Genomic DNA, 21,010 nt, shown 5'->3' with positions numbered 1-21,010 from the left:
CTCTCTGACTTGGACAGGCCCTCATAGAGTATTTTCCTGCTTCAATTCGGGTGGGTAACCATAAAAATACTGGGTTTTATTATACATTTCTCAAATGCTCCCAGTACCCAGTTCTCTCTTGACTTTAGACTCACTGTCTATACCACTGGTTGGGTATATATTTTGACAGCTCTTGCCCTGAAATTTAATTTTTAATGCTTTCATGCCTTATCTCAGCTAGACTACTACCTAAGAGTAAACATTGTCTTTTGCTTTCATTATTGTAAGTCACTTAACATAGTTCCTTGCAATGAGTAGACATTTAACACACTGCCACATTAGAAAAAAAATTTTTTTTCCCTTGGGGCCACAGTGTTTTATTACAAAATAGAATAAAAACTTCAAAAACAAAATGATCCTTTTTAATTTAATGAAAAATATGTTACTTTTTATTGTTTTCTGTGCATGAGTTATATACACCTTGAAAAATAGTTTACATGGCTTCCAAAGTGAAGAGGCGTGAGTTACATATGCTTCACGAGGTCACAGGCTCAAAACTAGCATGAGTTAAATACAACTCACAGGGAAGTTAATGTGCTAAAACATTTTTGTTCAAATGGAACAATATCAATATTTTCTGCTCATGTGTAGAAAGTTCAACAAATCCACCATAGACCTGTTATTTCAATACTAGGAAGGACAGGCCATTTATCAATTAAGAGATTTCACTATGATTGTCAGGTTATTTATAAAACATCTGAGTAAGAATGAAGGAATATTATATAGCAGCACAGGTTTAGAATACAGAAATAAATGTTATGTCCATGGGTAAGTTATATAAATGTCTCTCTTATACTTCCCTGTGTAACCAACTTATATTCCTCTCAAATAATAAGGTTTCATTGATCTGCTTACAATGCATTCTCCACATTAATTAATTGATTGCCTATGATCTACGCCGCACTGGTCTGTATGATAAATGTTTTGTTAGGTTCTGTCACTTAACCTTTCTCAATAATGGGAGTAACTTTCTGTATACTGGTGGCACAGCAGGAAATGGAGGTGGGGCATTAGGTGTTCCCTAGCTGAATTTTTCACAGTTCAATTCAGTCTATCACAGAACTCCAAAGTTGGAAGGGCCCTTGAGATAAACTATTTTATTTAGGACAAATTTTAGACTTGGTGGGCCTATGTGTTTCTTCAAAGAACATCTTGTTAATCAGTGGCGGAAAGAGTGCCCATAACCAATCTCCTAATGGCCCAAAGCACTTTCCACTGCATCACCGACCAACTCCCTCCACTACTCACCCCTCCGACTCAAGCAAAGTTACTTCCACAACGGATCCCTGCAATGTCCAAAATTGCTCATTTAAAAAGCCTCATAACCTCTAGAAACTGAAATGAAAAGGGTGAAGTGTATATAATCTTTTCCTATTGCATCCTAATCAATTCTTTACTCAATAATTGACTCTTTCATCACCACCATAATAGTGGTGGTTTGAGGGTGAACAGATAATCTGTGGACACTTATGAGACTTACCAAGCCCACCAAATTAAAAAAAAAAAAAAAGGCCCATGGAACTTGGTATTCTCTAAGGTCGCCCGAATTTTACAACTTGGGGTCCCTAGGAACCCAGAAAAAAAGCCCTCACCAGAAAGAAAACAAATGGCGACAAGGGGGGAGCACAGAAATCAGAGTAGCGTCATTTTGTCTGTGACTCCGTGGGGTGAAAACCGAAGACTAGGGGACAAGAAGGGACATGCAGACTCCCTCTTCCCAGTCCCAGGAGTACGCATCCCAGTCTGGAAACCAAAACTTCGTTCCTTTCTCGCCTGAACCCAAGGATGTCTCTGCTGGGAAACAACGCGTCCTACTGTCGGGGCTGGGACACGGGATGGAGACACGGGCCCCCTCCACCCCGTTCGGGGGCGTCCTGGTGAGGGGGGCAGCGGAACACAGCCGCACACATCCACCTCTGTCCCCGCCCGTCCTCCCGGGCAGCACCCACGTCTCACCTGTGAACCCCCGAGATTGGGGTGCTGGGATAGAAAAGGGATGGGGCTTGGAGCACCGAAGGACACCGGTCTGGGACCCAGCCCCCGTGGGCGTCAGAACCCAGAACAAGCGTCACAAGAGCCGGAAGTGCGTCACAGACGCCTTCCGCGCGGCTGAGCTTCGCTGCGGGGTCCTCTCTAGCACGCGGGAGGACTTCGGTCCCGGTTTCCAAATCGCAGGGCTCCAACCCCCGGCTTTGGGGATCTCACTTCTCAGCTTATCGGCTCGGAGGACGTGCGGGGGCGAGGAGATTAGCTTTCCCTTCATACTGCCCTGCTCAGATACTTATACGTTTCTTCTATTTTTCTTATCGATGGCAATGATTGTAATAGTTGTAATTATTATCAAACAATAATAATAGTGATTGTGTGTCTGTGGCAGAAGAACTGAAACCAAGCGCCATAGACAGCGGAAGATCAAGGATAAGTGGTGTCCCAAACCGACGTGGGTGCTTCTCTTGGGACCCTGATTATTTTTGTATTGACAGTTGAATGGGCAGTATTTTTGAATACTTGGTCTATGGACAACAGACGTTCTTTCCAACATCAGATAGTTATGAGATTCTGAGTGTGGCTAATGTTTCCAGGGAGTTTTCAGAGTAATGATAGCGAAATTGGTACAGTAAAGTTGAATTGGAGGCATTTTTGTTGTCAAAGTGTTATTACAGTAAGTATGGTTTCCACCATTACTTCCTGAGGAGGTCAAGAATAACCAGCTTTTATAAAACAGTAACTGAGACCTTGATTGGCTGTGACACGACTCAAGTTCTGAGACAAGTTTGTGGTAGAGCTCAACAATGGAAAAGCACACAAAAGGAACAGCCACCTGTTACAGAGCTTACCTGTGACTAGGTGGTATCTTGAATTACCTTCTAAGTCCTGACCAATGTTTCACTCCTTATGCGGTTTGACCTTGCTGTGGTTGCCATTATTTTCTGCCTTTCTACTTCCTCATGACTTTCCAATAATCCACTTGAGTGTGCCTTTGCTCCTTTATCACTGGCTGGCTCTCCAACTCCTTGATGAAATCATATTTTCAGAATTTATTCCTCCAGATACATCCTCATATTTTCTTCCAGTGTTCCAAGTCATCTCTAAGAGCACTATTATGCATTGTATTTTTCTTCTTTATCTAAACCAGTCTCTCCTCCCCACCCCGTCTCCATTCCTACATTGAAATGCCTAAAGGGTTCAGGAAGGTAGATTACTGAATGCAGCTGGCAGGGTATAAGTTTTCGTATTTATGTAGTGTGTGTGGCAGGGACTGTGGGGGGCTCTATAATAACTCCTTTCTTTGCCTACTGATCTACTGGCACAAGAAACCCAAAGTGGCCCAGTGGTATTCTGTTTCTAGTTCAGTGGAACACTTAATGTGTCTACTAGAGGAAATATTCTTCCTGGGAATGAGGACTATAACCCAGCTGAGTCTAGATTTTGGAGCTAGAAAGCACAAATTCTACAAGTGGGTTATTGGGTGTAACAGTAATAGGGGATACTCCTGTTTCATTCCCTTTGGTCTTGTACACATGTAGTCTTTCTGTTGGAGACACAGTACTGTATATCCATATTGGTCCCATGCATATCAATGCATATACTGCATCCAGAAAGACAGCTCTCCAACTTTGCAAGACATTTTGTCTTAGCATTTTAGCTAAGTCTTCAAATAGGCCATTCCAAAGTTCTATCTGGCTAGCTGCTTCTGGATGATGAGTAAGTACCATGAACTCTGTAGTTTTAGGTTCATTGTCATACCTCCTTGGCTATCATATGGGTTCCTTAGTTTAAGGTATGTCAATGGATAAGGCATCCTGTAATCCCTCAGGCTTACAGGTTAGTCATAGAGAACTTCCGTAAAGGCATAGGTGTAAGTTATGGGTGAGGTAGCAGTGGTCCTCTCGCTGGAGCAAATTGAGTCAGCTAAAACTTGGATACAATAATTTGCTCACCTTTGCTGCAGAAATGGTTTCCCACCACTCTGCAATAGGTACAACCTGTGAGGAGCTTTGAGGTCGGGAAACGGCAACTCAGGAAAGATCTCCAAACCTACAGCTATCCTAGGATATTAGAATAGTGGTTATGAAAAGGAGGAAGCAATGTGTCATCTGTTGTCCCAAGGAAATGACAGACATCACCAGGAGGTACATTTCTGTTCAATACAAGTTTCTAACTGGAGTCGTCCAGCAAGCAATGGTCTAAGCAGTGCATTTTCTTTCTCTGATCCAGAATCCACTGTGACGTGGATACTATAGAGAGACTGTGTCATAGTATTAAGTTAGAGCACATCAGTGATACTCAAGGGGGAAAGAGAGGAAAGGTATACCAGAATCTCCCAGAAGCTGATGCAGTTAGAAAAAGCATATATAATACAATGCCACACTTAGGATTTTCCTTATACTTAATTTGAAATGTCAAATAACACTAAAGGCCAGCATTTGATTTCCTTAAATAAAGGAGTAACATCTAAACCTCCTTCCAAATCACATTTTTGATTCTTTAAGTGGCTTGCCTGTGCCTAGCAGATCTCGTTCCATCCGTAAGACATCACCTTCTCTAAGAATACAGGGCAGGGGTACCGGGGTCACAATGCCCTAAGGGTTTCTGTCCTAGCGCTGCTGGGCCCCGTGCACCATGCTTTACCTATCCTGTTTCTGCATAGTTTAATCTTTCCGCCAGGAATGCTGCTGACTTCCAGTCTCGGTCCTCAGCCTCTCTTTCATTCTAACTTGCTCAATGCCGCCCCGGCTTTCCCCAAGGACTTTAGTAGATTTCGATCCCACGACTTTGTGGTCCTTGCCTCATAGCAATCAGCGTTATTTTATACTCTACACAGGCACCCTCGTGCTAGTTTCCAACCCGCCAATTCACAGAAGTCGGACAATTAGGTCAGCCATTCCTCCTCCCCCGGACGCGCACCCACTTGGGCCGGCCACCTCCCTGCGGGGACTCTCAAGGGTCGGCTGGCATCAGAGAAGGGCCACGGGCCCTTTCCCAACATCGGTCGCGGTCGTTACTGGTATAACGGCTAGACATGCCTTGCGGGTTAGCAGTGAAGGCGGTAGGACCGGAAAAGGACGAGGGGAAAGCGAGGCAAACGAGGCTCCGAGGCCCAGACGCAGTATCATAGCCCCACATCCGGGGCCCGCCCTCCGCCGCCGGAAGTGACGTCAGAAACGCTGGCCTCTCCGCAGTCTAGAGCGGCCCCGGAAAGGCTGTGGTACCCCTGGGAGTGAGAGTGTCCTCGGCTGGACAGCCGCCAGGCCCGGCCCTCCTGTCGGGTGAGTACCCAGAAGACGTTCTGGGGTCACAGAGGGGCGGCTACTTGTTTCGTCTCCCCAGGAGTAGGAGGAGGCGTCACCTGGCCCCAGCCGGCGGCGGTTCCCTTCCCCAGGAGCGCGCGGAGGCCCGGGTGTGAGGGCCTGTTTCTCCTCAGTCCTGGTTCGCCCCGCAGACTGAGGGCCCCACCGTCCGGCCCCGGTGACCCCATCGTAGGACCCAGTACCCTAGTGTGAGTTGGGTCTGTGTGGCGCGCCCAGGCCCTTTGGGACTGTGCCTTTCGTCTAACTAAAAGGGAAGTGGGAAGAGGGCAGCAGCGCTGGGCAAGGCCTTCTGAGGACCAAACTAGGAGCTGGGCGGGGGCCCTTAGTGAGGGTTGTGGAAGGAGGACGGAACCCTGTCACGTCCTTGGGTATGAAGGACGCCAGTTAAACCTGTTTGAATCACAGCTGTTCTGTGTGTTACCTCAGGATTGTGGGCAAAGGCCTGCCGACCTAGTCTGCGTTAGCAAAGGATTTGACCCCAAAGTGGAGTTTTATTATCAGTGAAGCCCATTCAGTAATTCCAAGTGGGCTGACGGACTGTTACCAAGTAATTCCTAAGGAGCCTCCTTTAAAAAAAAATAACGAGCAATCCTAACTAGAGTATTTCTCTGGCTACAAACTTGAGCCTTCAAAGGAGGTTGCAAATTGTAAATATTTTAAACTTTCCAGAGAAAGCTTAACATTTTTAAATCGTACTGTGTTGACTTTTTTTAATATCACAAGTTCTGAATTAGTGAAGTTCAATTAAACCTGCATACTTGGATCATATGATTTGGTTCTTAAGTATCTGAAACCGAATAACATGCATTTTTTTTTCTGTTATTTATTTTGGGTGGTTAATCATTATCAACTTATTTTTTATTGAGTACTTACAGTGCATAAGATACTTTGCTAAGTCCCGAGGATATAAAATGATGGCATATTTTAACTTATTATAGTAATTTCTCTTAATCTCACCTCACAGTGATGGTTATTGTCCTCCAGAACAGTGATGGAGGAACTGTCGGCCCAGGAAGCAGCAGGATCACCAAGGATCCAGTTTCAGTCTTTGGAGACCCAGTCTGAGGGTCTATCCCCAGAGCCTCAGTTCATACAGGACACCGACATGGAACAGGGACTCACTGGGGGTAAGGCAGAGACAGCACTTACATCCAGGAGAATGGGCAGGTAGAGGGGGCCTCCTGAGGGGGCTCCTGGGCCTGGTGTGAAAGAGGCCAGGGACTTGAATAGGAAGATGGCCCCTAGAGGGAGGACTGGAAGGGAGGGGCTGATGTGACTCAATTCAGTCCTGGGCTGGGCCCCTCTATTAAGGACAGCTTGTCTTTCTTTAATTAGCAGAGTGGTAGTCACTCTGCTCTGGCTTTTTTTTTCCTTCAGATAACCTTCACTTCATCCCAGTTACCACATCCAGAATAATTTCTGAGATATGCTGCTTTTGTCACATCTCACAATCCTTGCCTAGCTCTCGCTTCCTCTTAGATTCAGGACCTTTCCCCTCCCCCATTCCCTTCACTTAGTTTCTCTTTCCTTTGCTTTGCCACCTGCCATTCTGTTGCAATTTAAGTGTTTGTGACTAATCTAATTTTGGCCTAGAAAGCAACCCTTAAATTCTTTGTGCACAATGCCTGTATATATGTATACATACTATGTTTTGACTATATAATCACATTTTTATGTATTGTTAGGTTGGTTTTTTTCTTCCTTTGTTTTGTAAGAACTGTGTCTTAGATTGCTTGTGGCCAGCTCCAGTGCCTGAAATAACTTGTGTGTCAGCAACACAGATGGGATATTTTAACTTATTATAGTAATTTCTCTTAATCTCACCTCACAGTGATGCTTATTGTCCTCCAGAACAGTGATGGAGTGATGGAGTGCCACAGTGTGTAGAGTGCTGTTGGGCATTGTGGGAATGTGGAAAGGATTGTGAGGAAACATCAACTTTCCTTGTTCTTGTGGGCCTCCCATACTGATTGCAGAGACAGCGAAAGAGAGAAGCTTAGTGAAGTTTACAGAACAGTGTCTGGGAAAGGGTCAGAAGTCTACTAAATAACTCTGGCCCTGGACAAGTCACCGCAAGTCTTTTTGCTTTGCTTTGCTCATCTGCAAAACAGGTATAGTGCTTATGCTTCTGTGAGAGGAATGTTATACCATGAGGATAAAGTGAAACATAAGATTTCGTAATAAAATTCTGTATCTCAGGTCTAAACATGCGTAAGTAGGGCATGCAGGTACTGAGAAGGAATAGGGTAGACCCACCCAGTATCTGATAATTGTTCATTGGTTTTACTGGAATATTGATGTGAAGGCGGGTCCCACTGACACCTTTGGGCTGGAGAGGCCTCTTCTGAAAAGGAGTCTTGGGGAAGGGCTGCTCTCACTCTTGGCTCCTTTCTCCTCCCTCAGCTCCACCTGTTCCCCAGGTGCCTGCTCTTCCCCATGAGGGAAGCCCAGGAGACCAGGCAGCTGCGCTCATGACAGCCAGGTACCAGGTGAGCTGAGGAACCATCTGTTTTTCCTCAGGGACTGTTGCTGCTGATTGAGTGTGGCCTCTGCCTCATCCCATCTGTAGACCTTGCCTGGAATTTTTTTCAGTAGTAGATCCCAGTTTGGGAACCAATCCTCTTCAGAGATCTGGATGTCACACAGACCACCTTCCCATCTCCCCAGTACCCCGTGCAAACACTGTTCCTTCTTTGTCCATGGTTCTGTGATGGGCACTTATTACATGTTTAAGGGTTATGGGATTTATTCCCTAGGTTCTAATCTCTTCTCCCACCTTCCCAACATAAATACACACTGGATATCTTCTTTTTCATCTCATTCTCTGGCCATGTTGCTACAGTGGTCTCATTCCCCAGAGTAGCCAGGATGTATTATTTCAGGAGTTTGTGACATTCGAGGATGTGGCTGTGTACCTTACTCGAGAGGAATGGGGATACCTGGACCCTGTTCAGAGGGACCTCTACAGAGAAGTGATGTTAGAGAATTATGGGAACGTGATCTCACTGGGTAAGGACTACCTTATTATTCAATTTACCTATTTGGATTTCTTTACTTTCTTGTTTGTGTGTGGTCTTTGAGGTCAGTAGGGTGTGGCTTTGATTCTAGGTCTTAAAACCTTTGAATCCTCTATCTTTAAGGTCACCTCCTCTGGGAGGGGTGATTAAGGTTCCTTTGAGAGTGTCAAGAGGTTACACTCTACTTCTTATCCCCAGTTCATGTTTCCTACTTGTGTGGGGCATCTGTTCCCTGTTAGCAAAGGGAAATTTTCTTGTGCTTTGCCTGAGTTCTCATCTTCCCTGTCTTTTCCGTTTTTATAGGTGAGACCCTAGGTGGCCTCCCAACCCCCAGTCAGACACTTTCCTCTGTGGTATCTTAGTGCCCCTATATCTGAGAGTTTCCCATTTTCCTGGAAAGAAGAAATGCCTTTTTAAAAGATGAGTTAAAATCCTTGTTGAGTAGTCCCTCACCTCTTAAGGTCCCCAAATTTGTCTCCAAGCAGGCAGAATTTGAGAGACTTCATTTGAAGGCATCACTCACTGTGAGTACATTTCAGTGAGTCACCCAGATGGTAATCCCAAGAAACCACACCCAGGGCAGCAGAAGTTTCAGATATTTACCCCACAGTAAGGTGGGGTCAGTTATTAAACCATGTCTCTCCTTTGTGATTTTGAATGGTACAGTAGGTGGCTGGGATTAGGAATCTGTAGTGCTGTTGAGACACATCAGTAGGGGTTATTGGCTGCCCCCTACTCTTCCTTTTTTGCCTGTTTCTGCTTCTGCATTCTTCTTTTTGTGTATATATGTATTTAGAACACTTTTTCTTTTCTTTTCTTTTTTTTTTTTTTTTGGCTTTGCCTATGCTGGTGGCATCCAGGGCATTGCCTTGTCTCCCTGATTGTGCTCAGGATTCAAAAGTGTTATCCATGGGGAGGCAGCCTGCCCACTGAGAAGGTTTTTCGTGTGTTTTCCATTCCTGGCTCTTTGATCTTTATAGGCATACTTCTCCGCCTTCCCATCACCCGGATTCATAGTGTGAATTCCTGCCCGGCCCTGAGTCATACCCAGGCAAGTGCTTTCTCTGGAGAAACACTTGCGGTCCTTAAAGCAGGAATCTCCAAGAGATGGTCCAAGTGTCGGCTTCCCATCGATATTGCTCGTTCCTGCTCGGAAACTCCTTTTCCACGATTGTAAGATATTAAACTTGACTGATGGAATAGAAGCTCCTCAGGAAGCCACCACTATGTAAATTGCAGCTCCTCAAATGACCTTTGTTAAATTTCTAATGTAAGGGGCCAGGAAGCCCTCTGTTGCAACCAGATGTATTTTTGAAGCCAGTTCATTCACAAACCATGGTTGGTGGTCATCTACTTGTGTTTTGAGAAATCACAAAGTTCAACCTCAGCTCTTCAGTTATGGTCTTTTCATGTTATTTTAGAATGTAGAACGTATGCTGTGTGCCCCTCCTTTTAATGTCGTGGACACGACCTGCCCCTTATATTGCCTAACTTTCCTGCAACCCCTGGGCTTTCCTCATGTTTAACATTCTAGTTTTCTCCCTTTTCAAAGTCCTACCTTCCTCCCTTTTATTCTTTGTGGCACTATACACATTGATGCGTTTATATTACCTTTCCTGAGTAATTGTTCCTTAGCACTGTCCTTGATGGAGGGGCAAAGGGAGGGCAGAAAAGTTACATTTCTTTATTTCAGGATATCAAAAGGAATGTTTATTTAATAACTATGTAAACTGTAAAGTGATACAATTGTAAACTCCTGTTAATTTTACCTAATAATTACAGAATTTCCAACAGTTAACTTGTCTACTTTTTGGAGTAAAGAAACTTTATAGCAGCTTAATGCAGTCTAATAGCACAGTATGCTATAGACTGAACTTTACCCGTTTTCCTCTGTCATCTCTGCATGCACACAGGACACGCATGCATGCTTACACATACCAGGCACACATGCACGTAAGAAACTCTCCTACTTAACTTGCTTTTGTGACCAAGTCAGCAGTATCTCCATAACAGTTATTTTTACAGTCCGTGGGAAGTCATTTTCATATTTGTGGGTTCAGCTAACTCCACCTGAAATTTAAGTTTATGCACTTATTAACTTACTGTTTGGGGTTGTAAAATAAGACTTTATAATTCAGTCACTGATTTAGCAATCCCACTTTCTAGTTCACATCTTTTTCCTATGGCAGTAGCTCCGGATTGTTTATGTCATAGACATCAGAATTTTGGTCCTTTGGTTAAGTGCTTCCACTACATAGTAGTAAATATACAGAGTACAAACAGCTGGGTAAAAAAGTAGGTAATAAATAATTTTCATTACCAAATCAAAAAAGAAGCATATTCTGTTGACAGTGAATGAATAACTGGCTTGAGGGTCATACTCATAGAGAAGTTACCTGTGACTTAGTGTTGGAGACTCAGGTAGCTGGGTTGCATTTCACATGGGTCAGTGTGGCAAGTACCCTGTCAGATAATGGCTTTAGAAACATGCTTGTCAAAATTCTAGTTGATGTTAAGTGAGTTGATGGGTCAGGAATGTTTGGCATGCACCCCTTGATTTTTGAACTTGATGTCATGGAAGACGACCACTGTTTCACAGCTATTTACTATTTCCTGAGCAGCCAATGTGTTACTAGGTACATATATATATATATATATGCACACACACACACATACATATATATATGTGTATATGTATATTTCATTTAATTCTTAGCATAGCCCTGTGAGCAAATGATATTACTCCTATTTTATATCTGAGGAAACTGAGGCTCAGAACAGTTAAGTGATTTTTGAATGGTCAGTGATAGGCTTGGGACCCAGACATGTCTCTGAAGCCCATGTTCTTTTTCACTATTTTGTGCCTTAGGACAATTAGTCTAACTGTATATGGAGTTTTTTATATTTTTAATGAGTTGTCTGTACTCTGATTATAAGAAAAATTCAAATGGCCATTATAAATTAGACAGGCCAATTTATATAGTTTGGGACCAGAAAAGACATGCAAGTAAAACTGTCCAGGGATGCATTCCAGTACTCACAGGTATCTACAAAAGAGTAATATTGCTAAGGATAGATTTTGTTTGTGTATTTATTACGGACAAGGAAGAAAAACATGATGTTTCCAGATGGCTAAAATCTTAGCACAACTCTGGTAAAAGAAACAAACCAAATAATAAGGTAAATTTTAAAATGTTATTTTTACCTAGCACTCTTGGAGGCTGAGGCGAGTGGATCTTTGGAGCTCAGGAGTTCGAAACCAACCTTAGCAAGATCGAGACCCTGTCTCTACTAAAAATACAAAGAAAATTAGCTGGACAACTAAAAAACATATAGAAAAAATTAGCCAGGCATGGGGGCGCATGCCTGTAGTCTGAGGCTGAGGCAGAAGGATCGCTTGAACCCAGGAGTTTGAGGTTGCTGTGAGCTAAGCTGATGCCACGGCACTCTAGCCCGGGGAACAGAGTGAGACTCTGTCTCAAAAAAAAAAAAAAAAAAAAATTTTAAAAGACCAGATTGAAATCTTATTAGAAAACTCTCAAGATTTAAATAAAATCAAGAAGTTTTAATAAAAAATTAATTATAAATAGGAAAAATTTAAAGCAAGTGCATATTTTGAAAGCATAGAGTTCTGAGTTTTTTTAGGAAAAAGGCATTTGGGTCAATGGCAAGAAAACCTGTTTTAATGCATTTTGTGACAGGCAGTATGATAGATTGGAAAGGATATAAACTGGAATCAAACTTGGGTTCCACTTACTAGCTGTAATATGTTCAGCAAATTATTTAGTCTGACACTTTCTTCATCTATAAAACATGAAAAATTATGTCTACCTTTCTGGGTTGTATGAGGATTAAATTAGATTATGTATTTAAGTACCTGGCTCATGCTAGTTACTTTAATATTTTTGAAAGAACAGGAAGTGATATGAGCTATAGACCTAATTTTTAAATATAAATAAAAATTTCAGGACTGTGTACAAATTATTTCTGGATTCCTTTCCTTTTTTTATTTAAATCATAGACCTGCCTATAAGTTATTTCTTGATAGTGGAATTTCCTCAAATTGAATATTGCTTGAACTACTGTCTAGGGTTTGGATTTTTGTTATAAAAAGATTTGCAATTCTTTGACAAAGAATGATCTCTCTTTTGCTCTGCTGCCCAAGCTAGAGTGCTGTGGCGTCAGCCTAGCTCTCACAGCAACATCAAACTCCTGGGCTTTAACAATTCTCCTGCCTCAGCCTCCCAGAAGCTGGGACTACAGGTGTGTGCACCACGCACAGCTAATTTTTTTCTATTTTTAGTAGAGACAAGGTCTCACCCTCCCTCAGGCTGGTCTTTTTTTTTTTTTTTTTTTTTTTGTTGAGACAGAGTCTCACTTTGTTGCCCAGGCTAGAGTGAGTGCCGTGGCGTCAGCTTAGCTCACAGCAACCTCAGACTCCTCGGCTTAAGCGATCCTACTGCCTCAGCCTCCCGAGTAGCTGGGACTACAGGCATGTGCCACTATGCCCGGCTAATTTTTTCTATATAGATTTTTAGTTGTCCATATAATGTCTTTCCATTTTTAGTAGAGACGGGGTCTCGCTCAGGCTGGTCTCGAACTCCTGACCTTGAGCAATCCACCCGCCTCGGCCTCCCAGAGTGCTAGGATTACAGGCGTGAGCCACCGCGCCCGGCCCCTCAGGCTGGTCTTGAACTCCTGATCTCAAGTGATCCTCCCGCCTCGGTCTCCCAGAGCTCTAGGATTACAGGTGTGAGCCACCGCACCTGGCCAATGATCTAATTAAAACTCTTTGACTACAAATCCTTAGGATCCTGGCTCTCTATGTGTTATTCTAATCACTTTATTGTTTATATTGTTTATATTGTTTTTACCTTTTACTCCGTTGTCAGTTTATCGGTCTTCTTTTCTTCTCTTTCTGTGTATTTTGGAGGAAAGGATGGATTTCATTCACAATCATTATTTTTTACTAGTAGGTTGTGTAAAAGCCAGATTCTGAAATAGGGCTGTCTGAGTTTGAAAAGTACCTTTACCAGTTATTATAATCTTGGGCAAGTTACTTCTGAATCTCTGAATCTTAGTATTCCCATTTGTAAAGTGGGTATAATAATAGTTTTTACCTGATAAAATTATGGTGAGTATAAAATGAGTGAAAACTTGTAAAGCTCTTGGCATGGTACTTTGCACCTACCAAATACTTGCTAAACCTTAATATTTTAATGATACTGATGATACAGGTAACTTTATGTTTATATCTTGAACCCTGTTCTCTCTTCTAAACTATATTCTTATATTTCTAATTGCCTGCTAGGCATTTTCTCTTACACTTTCCTTCATTAGCTTAAACACAAGTCTGAAATCAAACCCCTCATCCCACATGAAGACAATCTTTTTTGTTGTGCATATGTGTTTTAAATATAGGTACAAAGTAAATAACCAAAATTTGTTTCAGTTATCAAATACTGAGAAACACCATAATAAATATCTCAAGGTTAAAAGTTGCAAATTATGTTATTGGAATTTTGAGCACAATATTGCTGCTTCATGTCACACTCTTTACTTTTTAAACTTGCAAAACATTTGACATGAGAACCTTAATTAGTGTCCAAAAAGAGAACTGACTCTATTTTTTTTTTTTTTTTTTTTTTTGAGACACAGTCTCACTTTGTTGCCCGGGCTAGAGTGAGTGCCATGGTCCTCCTAGCTCACAGCAACCTCAAACTCCTGGGCTCAAGCGATCCTACTGCCTCAGCCTCCCAAGTAGCTGGGACTACAGGCATGCACCACCATGCCCGGCTAATTTTTTCTATATATATTTTAGTTGTCCATATAATTTCTTTCTATTTTTAGTAGAGATGGGGTCTCGCTCTTGCTCAGGCTGGTCTCGAACTCCTGACCTTGAGCGATCCACCCGCCTCGGCCTCCCAGAGTGCTAGGATTACAGGCGTGAGCCACCGCGCCCGGCCGAGAACTGACTCTATTAATGCTCAGCATGAATTCAGAAACACAATAAATACTGTTCTTAAATCTGTCCTAATCTCTTTCTCATAGGCTCTCACATAGAATCCCAGGGGAGCAACTGTTCATCATATTTTCTAGTCCAATGTCGTTTTTATAAAATTGGGTAGCTGTTCATATATTGACACTTGGGCACAAGTTGGCACTTGATAAATAGCTATTAAGTAAATGAATCAAAAGGAGTGTAAGATATAAGATACATGGTCACTGCTATCAAAGAGTTTATAAATCAAGTAGGGATGGTAATACCTAAAATTACTTTTTAAAAAATCTGTATAATGTATGATGATATCTCAGGATAAGGGAAACAAATAGTAAATATTATAGACCTTCAGTAAATGGAGAGACTTTTGGAGATGAGGAGCTTGAATTAGACCTTGTATGTGTGCTGCTAGAAGCTTTCTAGGCTAAACATATAAAAATTGCCCTTTGATACCAATAGTATCAAGTTCTGTCCCCTCAGAAGCAGATTGCCTGTTGCTTTAGCTTTAATAGAGATTTAGAGCCAAGCAGTCCATTATGCAAGCCATGGAAAGACCATTTTTATATGAAGATACACTTTTATGGCACTCTTCTCACGATACCTTTCTGTAGTTAGTTGTTTATAGCTGTCTCTATAGAGTGTGAGGTCCTTGAGGGGATGGACCTTTCACTTGGGCTCTTTATCCCCTGCATACTTCACATGTAGGAGGCACTCCTTAAATGTTCGTTGAGTAAATGGTAAGCTCCTAATGGGTACGGGTGTGTCATATTATTCTTAGTTTCCTTATATGCACTGAAACTAATTGTTTCTTGAGATTGGTCCTTGGAATATTTATTCAGTTTTCATTGATTCTGTTGCTACAGTTTAGCTCACCATGCAGCAGCAGGTGCTTGAGTTTCACCTTTCTCTAGTCTAGCAAAATTGTATTTTTATAACCTCCATTTTGATACTTACAGACCAAGTCTAATACAAAGATTGATGTTAGATGGAGAGTGGTAATGATAACTTCTGTGAAAACAGATACACACCCATGCACAAATTCCCTTGTCAGAATAACGTTTAAATGACTGGCTTCTTCTCTCAAGTCATCTTGTCCATTAACATACCTCTTTTTAGAGCACAAATCTGGGTTCCTTGTAGAGCCTCTTTGCCTTTCTCACTCTCCCGGTCTTCCTAATTAATGTCTTCTTAGAACTTACTGTCTCTCTCTATTAACCATTAGTTAAAATAAAAGGTGGCTGGTGTGGCATCTGGTGATAAATTGCCACATCCCATTTCCTTCTCCATGATCAGGATTTCCAATTTCCAAGCCTGATGGGATCTCCCAGCTGGAACAAGATCTACAGATCTTTGATCTGGAAACTAAGAATAGAGAAGTCTTAAGAGATGACTACTCAGGTGAGTAAGGCAGCATCAATCAGATGGAATTAGGGAAGTAAAGTGCAGTTGTGGAGCCAGGTTACAGCTGCTCTGGCACTCAAACTGAAGAGCTCTGTCTGTGTCCCAGAATGGAGAGCTCCTTCCTTTGCCCTTCAGTTTAGGTTGACCCTGTCCATTTATTTAGTCCCTTATGCACAAGTTGTACTAGGTCCCTATTTAAGATGCTTATCTAAAATTCTTTTAAACTATTTCCCTGTTATTTCCTTTGAAACACCTTAACTGCTTATCTTACTCTGCTCAACATGTCCTCTGTTTATACCACACCCTGGACAATTTGGATCCTATCTCACTGCTCCTATTCATGCCCATACACCTGTTGAGATTTTGTGCCTATTTTTGAGAGTAAATAAACTTCGCTTATCTTCTTATCTTCGTAGATACTACTTTGTTTCATTTTCTCCTCTCTTTGAGTTTTCTTTTTCTATGTACAGGATACAGATTACATGTGCATTTTCTATTTATATATTGTATCAGATGCAGAGACCAGAGAAGAGAAGCTGTTGATTCCTAAGCAGAAAATTTCGGAAGAAGTACATTCATACAAAGTGAGAGTAGGAAGACTCAAACAGGATATTGCCCAAGTTCCTGATACTAGAGAAGTGAATAAGTCTGAGGACAGATTAGAAAGGCTTCAGGAAATTTTAAGGAAATTTCTCTTCCTGGAGAGAGAGTTTAGGCAAATAACAATCAGCAAGGAAACCTTCACCAGTGAGAAGAACAATGAATGCAGTGAACCTGAAAAAAGCTTCAGTCTGGACTCTACCATTGATACAGATCAGAGAGTTCTTAGAATACAGAATATTGATGACAATGATAAATACAACATGAGCTTCAAGCAGAATGCAGCTGCTGATAAACATGAACACATAAATCTAACACAGAATTTTCAGAGTAGTGAGTACAAGGAAAGCTTGATGGATCTCTCCCACCTTAATAAATGGGAGAGCATTTCTACCACTGAGAAATCCTATAAGTGTGATGCATGTGGGAAAATGTTCCTTCAGAGCTCAGCCCTTACTAGACATCAGAGAATCCATACTAGAGAGAAACCCTACAAATGTAAAGAATGTGAAAAATCTTTCAGTCAGAGCTCAAGTCTTAGTCGACATAAAAGAATACATGCTAGAGAAAAACCCTATAAATGTGAAACGTCTGATAAATCCTGTGAAGTGTCTGATAAGTCCTATAGTCCAAGTTCAGGCATAATTCAACATAAGAAAATTCACACTAGAGCCAAATCTTATAAGTGTAACAATTGTGAAAGAGTCTTCAGTCGTAGTGTGCACCTTACTCAACATCAGAGGATTCACAGAGAGATGCCCTGTAAGTGTACTGTATGTGGCAGTGACTTCTGTCATACTTCATACCTAGTTGAACATCAGAGGGTCCACCAAGAAGCGAAATCCTGTGAGTACGATGAGTGTGGGTTGGCCTATATTAAACATCAAGGACTTCGTTTCAGAGAAAAGCCCTATACATGTAATGAATGTGGAAAAGACTTCAGATTGAATTCACATCTTATTCAGCATCAAAGAATTCACACAGGAGAGAAACCACACGAATGTAATGAATGTGGAAAAGCTTTCAGTCAAACCTCATGCCTTATTCAGCATCACAAAATGCACAGAAAAGATAAGTCATATGAATGTAATGATTATGAGGAAAGTTTCAGTCGTAGCTCAGATCTTATCCTGCAACAAGAAGTCCTCACCAGACAAAAAGTCTTTGATTGTGATGCATGGGAAAAGAACTTCAGTCAGAGTGCACACCTGGTTCAGCATGAAAGAATTCATACCAAAGAGAAACCTTATGAATGTAATGAACGTGGGAAGACATTTAGTCAAGTTCAGGCTTCATTCAGCATTTGAGAGTTCACACCAGGGAGGAGAAATGTAGATACTGAATGTGGTAAAGCCTTCAGTCATAGCTCAACTTTTACTCAGCATCAGAATTCACACCAGAGAGAAACCCTCTTGAATGTGACAAATGTAAGAAAGCTACTAGTGTTGAACTCTTAATCAACTCCCACAAATCCATACCAGTGCGAAAATCTATGTATTGAATGTGTTAAATTCTTCATGCTATTTTCATACCTTAGTCATAATTGGAAAGTTCATACTGGAATAAAATTCCATTACTGAAATGAATGTGAAAAAGCCGTCAGTCAAACTACCTTATTTGGTATCAAATTCAAGTCATACAGAAAGTTTATGAATGTAATAAATATGTATGTGTGTGTGAGGAGATTCAGTCATAACCCAGTGCTCATTCAGTATCAAAGGATCTATCCCCAAGAGAAGTCATTTGAGTGTAGTAAATGTGGCAAATCTTTCTGTAGTTCATCTAGTCTTTGTCACAATCAGAATATCCGTACCAGATGAGAATTTGATATAATGCAAATGGAAAAATTTGACACCATATTTCAGGCTGTACCCAACGTCAAGATATTGGAGAGAAAATTGTTGATTATTTGTATATGAAATTGTTAATATATATTAACCTAATCCTAATCTTCATTGCAAAAGAATCTAGTCTGAGGGATGACATGGTGAATGCAGTGCCATTATCTTGTGGCATTCCTTTAATAAGTGTTCTGAGTAGGTATGTATATTTTATTTATAGGATCAGTGATTTTTATTTTAATATGGCCCATAAACATTTTAATTTTTCTTGAAATTTTTTCTTATTGTTCACAACTTCCATAAGATATCGTTAATGCACCAGTGTTAAACATCAGCTTCAAGTAGCTAATTTAGCTTTTTCTGCTATTCTCTGCCTAAGTTCTCTCCAAAATAGACTCCTAGGCCTGCTCTTTTTAAAGGACCCTACATGATATTCCTTTACAGCCACAACACTTGGATTGCTGTTGATTTCTCTATTCTCTTAAGCACTTCAAATGATGGTTTCCTAGTTTTAAGCTTTTCACCAGCAGGTATGCCGTCTGTACTTGATGTTACTGTTCTGGTGTCTTTCCTAAAGCAAAGCATCTTTTTGAAAGGAATTGGATTTCCACATCCAGTCCATTTACAAGTATGAAGGGTTCAGTTTTGCCTGAGTTTGTGGCAGGCAGCTAAACATTTTCAAGTGACACCCGAGTTTTTACTTGCCTTGTCTGCATCCATAACCCGAGAAAAGAGATGCTAAGGACATCAGGAAGCCAACAAGACCCCTGGTGGCCTAACTACATTCATTTAGTGCCTATTCTGCATGCCTAAGTTCAGAATTCTTTATATACCTCTATTTATGGCCAGCAAAATGCTCAGGTCTGCTTTTGATAGGGCAAACAAAGAACCTATGAAAAAATCAGCATCACAAGGAAATTCAGTGTTCCAGCAAAGATAATGCTGTTCTTATGTAATGTCTTTAGAGACAGTATTTCAAGAGAGTGGCAGGTTTGTTCCTGGTAAAATGTTAACCATTAGGATTGCTGCTTTATCTATTTGGATCCTCCTACTCACAGTCTCCCCTCATCAATCCAGGGTAGTATTTGAAGTGTGGGAGCTTTGTGCATAATTGTTCATTCATTACATTTTTGTATTTTAATGGAGTCTACACGCCATATAAAAGAACATGGCTTTTTTGATTGATAAAATTGATCACAGATGTTGGCTCCATACTTTAGGGCCACCGTCACATACTTAGCAAGAACTCATGATTCTTTAGGTCATGTCAAAGCATTTTATTATATTTTTCGTTAAGTTTTACAACATTTAGTGAATAAGACAACTGTTATTAAAAATTCTAGTCCAGCAATTGAGGCTTTCATAGTTCAGATGTTATAATATTCACTAGGAATCTTCAACAAGTATATGGAAATTTATTGCTCACTCTCTTAAGCCTCTTGTAGTTAACCTCTAGGATAGTTCTGCCACTATATTTTACTTCTTAGCCATCAGCAAGAATAGGATCTCATCAAGGCAGGGTAGGGATCTAAATGAAATTTATATATATGTATGAATGAGTTGATCTAAATGTAAAATCAAATGAAAAATGCATGTTTTTTCTCTATCAAACATGTATACTTGTACTTGCCAGTAGCCACCTGTGCTGACTGTGAAACAGGATTACATAATCCTTAAAAAGCAGAATATGTAAAAATCACATGTATGCATTTGGTGTAGGAATGTTCTTTTGTACTTCCACTTGAATAAAGGTGTGTTTGATATTCTGAGAATCTGTTTCAAAAAATTTGAAGGCCTCAGCCAGAAGCATTTGGGAATCTTGGAATCACCTTCTTGGCTGCAACTCAGTTCCTCACTGAAATTCGCTTCACAGCAAGAGTGGATTACTCTCCTTTTTATTGATATATAGCCTGATTTTCCACAGACCTCTGGAACAAATGCTGAGGGTTTGGGATTTAAGGGGTTATTCAATTGGGATATGATTGGTACATAAAATAAGAGTGAATAGTTTGAGGTTTCAGCAGAACTAGGAAGAATGTGCTTTCTTAATAAACATTTTTAAAAATGAGAAATCAAAGTCATCCTTGAGGGCAAGTAACTTGCCTCTTTAAGCAGATACTTAATTGGTCAGACATGAATGTGTGTTCTTAGTCTTTTTGGTATTGAAGGGGAAGGGAAGAGAAGAAATCTAATAGTATAGGGACACCTGATTTATTTATCTTCTCTTTCCCCATCTACTTGCATACGCATATATGTATGAACATATTCAAACTTAGTTCTCACAACAATTCTGCAAGGGAGTTAGCTCCATTTTACAGAGGAACTGAGGTATAGAAGAATTAGAGAACTTGTTAGGATCTCACAGCAAGTTAATGTGTCAAAGTCAAGCCTGTTTGACCCCAAAGCATTCCGTCATCATGGTGTTGGTGTTAAACACATCTTGGAACCTAGAGTTTTCTTTGCTAGCTACCTCTGCATTCCCTATTATATCCCTAATGATTTCATTACATCAGTTTGCAACCGATCCCAAATGCTCCCAGAACTCTCTGGGATACTAGGAGGGGATATTCTGCGACATATTAGGAGCTAGTCAAACCTCCTCCTTCAAATAGGCTTAGACTTTATTTATTTGTTTGTTTTGGATACAGGGTCTCACTCTGTCACCCAGGCTGGAGTGCAGTGGCAGGATCATAGCTCACTGCAGCTTCGAACTCCTGGACTCAAGTGATCCTCCAGCCTCAGCCTCCCAAGTAGCTAGGGCTATGGGTATATGCTGCCATTCCCAGCTAATTTTTTGTA

The 21,010-nt window shown here is 41.1% G+C and overlaps 1 protein-coding gene across 2 annotated transcripts; it reads left to right on the top strand.

Moving 5' to 3' along the window:
* The first annotated feature begins 5,228 nt into the window (after positions 1 to 5,228).
* LOC138394497 (zinc finger protein 655-like) lies at positions 5,229 to 19,702 on the top strand. Of its 2 annotated transcripts, none has more exons than XM_069486510.1 (4): positions 5,229 to 5,309; positions 6,336 to 6,478; positions 15,663 to 15,767; positions 16,284 to 19,702. In XM_069486510.1, the coding sequence occupies exons 2-4, from the start codon at positions 6,343 to 6,345 to the stop codon at positions 17,675 to 17,677; spliced, it is 1,635 nt and encodes a 544-aa protein (XP_069342611.1). In that variant the 5' UTR covers positions 5,229 to 5,309; positions 6,336 to 6,342; the 3' UTR covers positions 17,678 to 19,702. The 2 variants fall into 2 exon arrangements, with proteins under 2 accessions (XP_069342611.1, XP_069342612.1); XM_069486511.1 differs by lacking the exons at positions 5,229 to 5,309; positions 15,663 to 15,767; positions 16,284 to 19,702 and adding exons at positions 7,755 to 7,840; positions 8,234 to 8,360; positions 9,349 to 10,166 and having other exon boundaries at positions 6,313 to 6,478.
* The last annotated feature ends 1,308 nt before the right edge of the window (positions 19,703 to 21,010 follow it).

Source organism: Eulemur rufifrons, chromosome 14, assembly GCF_041146395.1.
Source record: "Eulemur rufifrons isolate Redbay chromosome 14, OSU_ERuf_1, whole genome shotgun sequence".
NCBI classification, from domain to species: domain Eukaryota; kingdom Metazoa; phylum Chordata; class Mammalia; order Primates; family Lemuridae; genus Eulemur; species Eulemur rufifrons.
Note: the sequence above shows the minus strand (reverse complement) of the source record. Positions and strands in the feature narration are given on the sequence as shown.